Below are 8,951 nucleotides of genomic sequence, written 5' to 3' on the forward strand. Positions count from 1 at the left end.
TCCCAGTTCAAGATCATGAGTGGTGTAGTTTTTCAAAGTTGCTTGTCATAAGGAGATAACTAAACTTGTCATAAGGAGATAACTAAACAAGATTATAGCTCCCAGTTCAACTATGAGATAACTAAACTTGTCATAAGGAGATCAACATTTTATCCACTTCCAATGTGGGATTAGATTTGCACTCCTTATTTATTATCATGTGCAAGGATTCCACTTTCTTTCTTCCACCAATGTGGGATGCACCCTTCTTATCTTATTTTTTTATTATTTTTTTATTTTTTGTGCTTTTTTTTACAAAGTTTATCCATAAACTTTTTATATTGAAAATATTTTGTCCCAAAATATTTATGAATTTTTATGGGATCTTACATAATTGTTCTTGTTCATTTTTTTTGGTAATTATAACTTCATCATTACGACAAGATTGGTTTGGAAAGGAGATGTTGAACTGAAAGTATCTTCTAACAGTTGAAATACAATAATAACAAATATCTAATTTATGTTGAAGCAACTATGAGATAACTAAACTTAATAATGGTATACATGAAATATGATCAAATACATTTTATTCTTAACACGAAAACGGTGAGAACGAATTTGTTGTTATGATTAGGTTTATTTTTATAGGTGTTTGTTGCTATTTTTTGTTCGTATTTGCTAATTTTCGATTATGAGACGTTATAAGTATTTATTTATTTATATTTTGTTGTTAATATTAGATGTTTTTTTTGCTGTTATAAATATTTGTTGGTATATGCTGTTATTATTTTGTTTTTGATTTCGATTCTTTTGTTGTAGTTTTTATGTTTTTTTTTCTTTGTTATTATAAGTTATTGTTTATGTAGATTGGTATTGTAGTTGGTATTGCTTCTTACATTCGCATTTTTAAATAAATTAGCATTATTTCCTACGTACTCATGTTAAGATCAAAATATACATGAACCTTCATTAAATACGCATATATGCATTTCTATAGGTAAACGATCGAACATTTATAATTAAAACGATATTAAGAAACTACTTTAGTAGTTTACATATGCTTTTCAAAAGTACAAAATATATAAAAACATAATTTAATGAATAAAAGTATTATTGATATTTTTGAACTTCATTTTATTTGTTGTTGTGTAATTAATCTTAAGGTAACAATCTAAATGTTATGTTATTTTGCTATTTCATTTTTTTTTATTTTTAATTTTATGTCATTTTTTTAAATAATAAATATAATTTATTTTTATCATTTGACAAATCCCGTGTGTTCAAAAGCTAATCCTTACTATATGAGAGTATTTAGGAATAAAAATACCCTCTCAAAATGTAACTTGTTAATGCATACTTAATCCTACTAACTCACCCGACAAGACAAAGACCGACTCCTCTACCAATGCCAAAGCTGAGGCCAAACCATCCAACAACAACAACCGCTTCAACAAGAGCTACCAAAAACGTAAGCCTAACCATCAAAACTATTCCGTCAACCAATCCAACAACCAAAGGGCTGACAATTATTATTTACCTGCACAAGACACAGAAACAGACATAAAATTGTGAAGGACCGGCATTGGTAATATATGTATTCTGTAAGGATGAAATCCGTCAGGGACCAAAACAGCAACTAACCCTAAACACAACGAATTAAATCGGTATCAGTCTTTCTTTCGCCGGAGCCAAATTCACCACCAATGGCGGAAGGCAATAGTAATAGTAATAGTAATAATAATAATATTCTTCAGTCAGGAAGAAGAGCTGTAAGAAGAGCAGGTGGCGGAACACCCTTAGGAACCACCCTTCTTCCTCTCCGTCGTACATCCCACCTCACCAACTCACTTTCCTGCTGGTATGCATAATTTTTCATTCTTTTCTTTATTATTATAATTTTGCAATTGATTGGTGTTGTTAATTTCAGGTACTGTGACTTTAAGACGTCAGTCTTCAACGAACCCATCTTCCACTTCGGACGCAAACATTACAGGTCTTTATTCAATTATTATTATTTGTATTGTTTATTTTGAATTTAGCTTCACTTAATTTTATTAACTTGTAGGTGGTTAAGAATATGGTTTTCTGTTGGAATGGGTTTCAGCCTCACCACTTTGATCGGAGTTACACTGGTACAAAACTAAACTCTCACTTTTTCACTATATTTACTTTCATCTTCGTTCGTTAAGCTTTTGTCGGACAACACAACAGTTCACAAACACAAATGTAGCTAACCAGTGTCAATGGCTACCAAGTTGGTGTTTTTTATAACATTCATATTCATGATATTAATTTACATATAAATTAATCGCATAATACTCATATATATTTGTTTTATAGTTGATCATTTTGCTTAAATCTATATGATAAGATTAGAAAAGGCATTAACATATATAAAAAAAATCTTTAATGGACAAATATATTAATATATTATCAAACGTGCATGAACACAATTTAACGAGAATGGCCTCTGTTCATGTTCGTTCATTTAGTTAATCGAACAAAATTCCTTGTTCATGTTTGTTCATTTATTATTTGAACCAACATAAACGAACTTCCTGCTGAACAGTTTGTTGCATCCGTATAGAAAAATAATCTTTTTCTTTGATTTATTGCTCATCAGATTATGCTATTGGAAGCAGCTAAAGCTTTGAATCTATACAATGGTCTCCCATGGCTAAACAATATCTTAAACGGATCAATCTTCGGATTCTACTCTTCGGTATGCATCTAGCATAATTAAATAATAAAAACTGAAATAATATATTTTTGTTATTCTTACTTAAATTATATGATACAGGCTTACAAATATAGCGTATCAGTCGGTGATATTGGATACATGTGTATATCAACTATCATATCTGTATCTATACATGAACTTGGACACGCGCTTGCTGCTACAAGGTTATTACTGAACTATTTATATGCTATTAAATAAGTTTATATATCATTTAGAAAATGGATCTTATACCTGATCCTGTATCAGTGAGGGCATACAAATTGAGTACACTGCCCTGTTTTTGGCAGTTCTTTTTCCAGGTGCTTTGGTGGCTTTTAATTATGACTCGTTACAAATTATACCGCGTGCATCCACACTTAGAATATACTGTGCTGGAATCTGGCATAATGCAGCAGTGAGTTAACCACATACTGTATAATTTCATTTCTTTTCCGCTTACTAAGTGTTAACATTATATTCTCTTTTGCAGCTTTGTGTACTTTGTGCATTGGCTGTGTTCTTGCTACCGTTCATCTTATATCCACTTTACTCACATGGTGAAAGCCTCATGGTTTTGGGTGTTTCTGCTGACTCTTCATTGTATGGCTATTTGTCTCCCGGTTACTTGATCACCAAGTTAGATGGTAACCGCGTTCACACTAATAAAGAGTGGATGGAAATGGTTTACCTGCTAGACAGGCAAATATATCAAACTACAAATCTTAAGGGTTATTGTGTCCCGAATCTAGCGATTGCAGAGAGCAAAAGTGCTGAATTTGTGGATAACCGGTTCCAATGTCCAAACGATCTCACTTTATTCACTACAATTTCGTGTGTTGATTCGAGGACGGTTAATGATATTTGACAGAAATGCAACCGATAATCAACTTATGATGGATAGTGCTTATTGTTTTCCAGAAAGTGGCGTGTTGGGTGAGAGAAAATGTGGTAATGGATGGAATAATGTTGTGAAAAATGATACCAACTGTTTATGTACACAGGAAGAGTCGTGTGCGACTCCAACTCATTTGCCAGGTGTCACATGGGCTGAAATTACATTTTCAAAACCTTATTCTAGTGAATGTGTGCAAACTGGAAATGGAATCGGCTCAAGTTATAATGAATCGTCGTGTGGTGGGAGTTTTGTATTCATAGGTGACATCATGTCGATGTCACGCTCGATATGGTTAACAGAATATCGACCTCGTTGGTGGTATGGTTTTGCATATTTTCCTGATTTGGTGGAGAAGCTGTTGGTGAACATTTTTCATGTGTCACTGATGCTGGCTTTACTCAATAGTTTGCCTGTATGTGTTCTTAAACTTGAATTAATATTTTTATTGGTTTAGTGTAATAAATAATAATAATAATGTTTTTGTTTGTTGTGAAGGTTTATTATCTTGATGGCGAATCGATACTTGAGGTGGCTCTTTGCTGCTTTGGTTCACTTACACCGACAATAAGAGGCGTGGTTCTTCGGTTGTCTTTAGTGGCGGGAACTTTTATTTGTTGTCTTTTGTTTTTGAGGAGTTTATTGTCTGTTATTTCATAAACCTTTTATATATTTGTAACCGGCACTTGTTCTTTATAATAGCATCAATGAGCTTTTCGTGTATGATTTATGTATCTGCAAAAATTATGTTGCCAATTGTAGTTAAGGTATATGGCTGTTTGCTAAAGCGAAAAAACTCTGGCTTAATAAGCTGGCTTCATTTATATGTGAAATTGAGGTAAAGGTTATGCTATAGCTTCTGATGGGATGTGAATTTCCAACATGACACGGACTTAACACAGAGTTTACATGCTTAGGTTTAGCATAAACTGTATCAGGGACAATCTTGGGTTAAACTTTGGTCAAGTGGGTTGTATTCATGCCAATCTGATGGGTTTATGAGTTGACGGTTGGACCCATTTAGTTAGTATACATTTTTTTTATGTTTTTTAAATGTATTTTACTATTTTATATAACAACTTAAATAATAGTTTGGGCAAATTTTATGCCAAAACTTGGACTTTAAAAAATAAATTGGCATGTTTTATACATAATAATTTCTTAAAAAATTATAATTATATATAAGATTAGATTTTGGAGTCACTATGTAAACTATTTTTTTTTTCGTTTTAAACGGTCATGTTCACGTCAACCCACAAACGTGTTCGTGTTTTATGCATGTGACATGATTTTTGTTTTCATGTAATATTTTCGATTTTGTGTTGGACTCAATCTGCAAACCCGTGAGCACGATCGACTTAAAAGCCCTATTTTTCATCTCCTTTCAACCAATCAGAAAACTCCCGAAGAACTAGCTGAGTTTGTTTCGGTTGACTTAGTTTAGGATACCAGAACGTTTTTTATGCGGGCTTTTTTAGTTATATAACTTGTGACTGTGTTGAGATAAACTGAGATGCTGCTTCTGAACTCGCAGTCAAGACTCTTTAAACAAGCCAGCAAGCTCATCAGCTTAAAAACAACTGAAAATTTATACGAACAAGTTGGCTCGAGCCAAATTAGGTCAAACTATTTGGACAGCCTAAAGTAAATATTATTTGCATCCATGTCAACAGACCAGCTTAGAACTGTATTTAACTATAGTGGTGACAAAATGAACGAAATAACAAACATTCTAAAAGTAGTAAGATAATATCTGCTATATGAATCATGTAATGCCAGATAAATGAAGAGGATTTGCTGATGATACAAAACCAACAAATCCCATGAAGTTGAGCCTATGGCTATAGAGCAAAAGAAATCTTAATAATGTTCCTGTTTTCTGATTAACGTTTCACATTTTCAGGATGACTAAATTATTCGTATCTGCAAAAATTCATGTCTTCTCATTCGTGCCGGTCCAAAAACTTCTCAATCGCCACAGAAAAAGCAGCAAATCCTGCACATCCAAGGCATGCTCCCTTTGGACCACCAGCTAAAATACCAAAACAAAAACCTGTATTAGAATAATAACAGATAACACACTACAACATTTTCATAAAACCAAATTATCTGGCCTAAGTTATTTAAGTCTATTTCTTCTTTTGCTATAAAGCTGTAACATACATGTCAGGAGTACAAAGATTAAATTCTGTATGATAGTTAATAACTATACCCTAAATAGGTTATTATCTAGCTAAATATGCTATGCATACGTCCATAGTCGGTTGCACTGCACACAATGCTAAGGAATTAAACAGCAAGCCGTTTTAGGTGAGTAGAATTATATATGTATACTAAAATATACATTTATTCTTAAATTGTTGAAATTTACATGGTGACTTAAGTGTCTCATTTTCATCTGCAAATAAGAAAATCAAATAAACAAGACCTACTATTTGTAACCTGTTCTATATGACACTCACAGAATATAAGGATTTGAGCCGTGAAGTCTGGTATAGAATTTCACATATACATATATCTCCTAGCAATTGTAAAACCTAATCTGATATATAAGACCTATAGTATATTAAACAATGCAACCAATGATAAAAATCCTTACTCTTTGCAGAAATTGCACCCCCGGTGACACACCCTGCTATAGCAGAGTTTGTAATGTCATGTTTCGCCCGAGCCTTTAAACGAATAAGAACCAAATATCAGTACCAATAACATGATTCAAAAACAATCAATAATCAGATTAATAAACTAGTAGTAGCATCTTGCCTTTTCAACAACACATTCAGCAGCCGAGAAAATCAATCCCATAACAGCAAACGCCTTGCAAGAATGCCAACTCCTACCACCCATCTGTTTTGCTGTATAAACAAACAGCTGTCGACCCGTCATCTGTTCCTGCTGTATCGGATTATCCAATGCACCAAGAAACAATCCCATCGCCATTCCAAGCCCACCCCCTACACCACGTTAATAACCCCTAATTGTCATACAAGACCAAGTTTATCTGCCTGCACCTAATTTAGAGGTGCAAATACTGGTTAACCGATTTCTGGGCTATCAGTTATTAACCGAGCCGGCCTTTGATCAAACAGTGGTTTCAGTTCCTAATCCTAACCAGTTTTTGAGTAGAAAATGCCTAACCTATGTAACCAGTTTTGGTTGGTTATTAAAACGGTTAAGCAGTATTACCCTATGTTTGGTTAACCGATAATAACCAGTTGAAATTAACCTTATTAACACTAATCTTATGAGCCTATGTTCAATCGACCAGTTTGATTCCGAATAAGTTCCTACAAGAAAGCTCCTATTTTTTTTCCATAACCGAACCGATTTCACTCATACCGATTAATATCCGGTTTCTGTTAAGCGGTTACAATTTGCACCTGTAACCTAATTGGCTTAAGTTTCAAACTTGAACGCTAATTATTGCTTATTTTTGATGTAATAAATAAAAAGTAAGCTCCTTTTAAAAAAAAAAGATTTTGCAACAATGTTAAAGGCTACAAATAGTGTTGATAATTATGAGCATAATAATGTTAAAAAGAAAGAAAGAAAGAAAGAAACCCATGATTCCGCTGGCGACACTGCGAACAGCACAGTTGTTCCAAATGTCTTGGCCTCTTACTTCTTCAATTGTAGGCAGTCGAATCGGCTCTATTACAGCAGCAGTCTTCTCTGTTGTTTCATTTACGCTTGCAGGAGGAGTGTTTTCGGTCATGGTTTACAAGAATAAAGATATCAAATCACGGCGGAGGGAGGGTTTCTGTTATTTATTTTTTATCTTTTCTTTTCATATCATTACAACAATTTAGGTTTACAACAACTTTTACAAGGGGTTATGTTATGATACTAGTAACACACTCTACCTAGAGTTGCGTGCCCTGACCCACATACGACGAACCGACAAATATCCGAGCCTCGAAGAATGTACTAACCAGTGTTGATGAAGCCTCGACACCCAAAGTATAGTAGGAGTGTTGCTCTTTCAATCTTAAGCTTATTCCCAAATACTAGTGTAAGGTAGGGGTTCTGTTTAAGTTATTTCAATACATAGCTTAGACCCTAGTCGTGTGTATAGTCTAAATCTTGAAAAGTTTTAATTATATATTTTTAGATTTTCATACATAAAGTTCATTTGATAAATGTTACTTCGTGATTAAGAAATATAAAGTTGATGCAAATGTTATAGTCAAATTGACGTTTCTTCTTAAATAAGAATCATACAAATATTATAAATAGACGTTTCTTCGTGAAGTAGAAACACAACATATAATTGGTAAGTAACAGAAAGACTACATGTCTATATATTTTACTTAGACAAATATACTATCAAGGTTTAAAGCTATATAAAATAGACTAAAGGTCTAAAGCTAGACCATCGATTGAGGTATTTATACAAGATTACAAGTTATTCTCGTAACAACAGGTTCGAGATTACGTGCACAACATAAATCAATTAGACATACTGATCATAACAAATGTGAATACGCTCAAACTTTTGTAACTCTTTAAAATAAGTCATTAACTGGTTACATGGGACCAAGTATCCTTAAAACTTTATAAGTAAAAGTAATCGTTGACTCTCAGGCTATCGCATACGTTTGTATGGATCCTTACATATGTGGTCAGTCGGTGGGTACATCGCACCACGCTTGGTCATTCATCCGCCATGACAAGCCGAGTTCAAGTTATACCTGCGTGGGGAATAGTCTCGTGTATATAGGTGGTTGCCAAGTTCACAAATGTTGCGGTGTTTGTTGAGCGGTTACGAGTTACACTTGGGTTTATAATAGTATTTGAGAATTTCATAACTTAGTTATTTCCTTTGCCATGATGGGTCGGGTCACAATACATCCATAGGGTATAATTAAGAACATAAAATGTTTTAGAGTCTACGTGTTCACCAGCATGTGTTGTTGACGTATTTTATAAACTTTTACAGGTAATCAAAAATAGAGGATAGAAGATGTGGTATAGCCATTAAACAATTTGATGACTCAGTTATATTTTTAATATTGTAAATTGATGCAGTGTTTTGTCAGGCTAAACTCTTTTGTATTAGTAACATGTGTTTAAATCCTGATTTTTTAATATAATAATATTTTAATGAAAAGACTTTCGCTTTACAATTAATACTTTAATATATTTGCAAAACATGTATCAATTGTTGGTCACACGTCTAGACCCATAATCGGGGTGTGACAATCTATAACATGCATAAGGCGTATGTTAAACCTTATTTATAGGGTCGGCCCTAAGAATTCACGTGCCTCGGCCGAGCCGAGAAAAATATGGCCCTTTAAGCTTTAACGTACTTAATAATGTAAATAACTTTTTTTTAAAATGACGATTAAAGTTATGGCA

The 8,951-nt window shown here is 33.4% G+C and overlaps 1 protein-coding gene and 1 pseudogene across 2 annotated transcripts; one reads left to right on the forward strand and one right to left on the reverse strand.

Annotated features, from left to right (window-relative positions):
* Positions 1-1,682: 1,682 nt before the first annotated feature.
* LOC143568590 (membrane-bound transcription factor site-2 protease homolog) lies at positions 1,683-4,349 on the forward strand (annotated as a pseudogene). The gene is made up of 8 exons (XR_013141592.1): positions 1,683-1,837; positions 1,907-1,972; positions 2,045-2,111; positions 2,603-2,701; positions 2,780-2,883; positions 2,966-3,113; positions 3,189-4,005; positions 4,089-4,349. The product of XR_013141592.1 is annotated as a membrane-bound transcription factor site-2 protease homolog (transcript).
* Positions 4,350-5,326: 977 nt separating this feature from the next.
* LOC143568582 (mitochondrial import inner membrane translocase subunit TIM22-4-like) lies at positions 5,327-7,331 on the reverse strand. The gene is made up of 4 exons (XM_077054705.1): positions 7,152-7,331; positions 6,354-6,544; positions 6,190-6,262; positions 5,327-5,622 (listed from the first exon to the last, which is right to left on the reverse strand). Exons 1-4 carry the CDS (start codon positions 7,303-7,305, stop codon positions 5,534-5,536), a joined length of 507 nt encoding a protein of 168 aa, XP_076910820.1. The 5' UTR covers positions 7,306-7,331; the 3' UTR covers positions 5,327-5,533.
* Between the last annotated feature and the right edge of the window lie 1,620 nt (positions 7,332-8,951).

The sequence above is a fragment of the Bidens hawaiensis genome, unplaced genomic scaffold (assembly GCF_021521415.1).
Source record: "Bidens hawaiensis isolate Kalapana, Puna unplaced genomic scaffold, B.hawaiensis_p1.1 tig00024015_1, whole genome shotgun sequence".
NCBI lineage: Eukaryota > Viridiplantae > Streptophyta > Magnoliopsida > Asterales > Asteraceae > Bidens > Bidens hawaiensis.

Bases quoted from the DNA above. Each gene is read 5' to 3' on its own strand.
- LOC143568582 (XM_077054705.1), bottom strand. From the start codon at position 7,305: ATGACCGAAAACACTCCTCCTGCAAGCGTAAATGAAACAACAGAGAAG. The intron at 6,263-6,353 runs GCAAGATGCTAC...ATTCGTTTAAAG, and splicing joins CTGAATGTGTTGTTGAAAAG to GCTCGGGCGAAACATGACAT. The intron at 5,623-6,189 runs GTAAGGATTTTT...TTGGTATTTTAG, and splicing joins GGGTGCAATTTCTGCAAAGA to CTGGTGGTCCAAAGGGAGCA.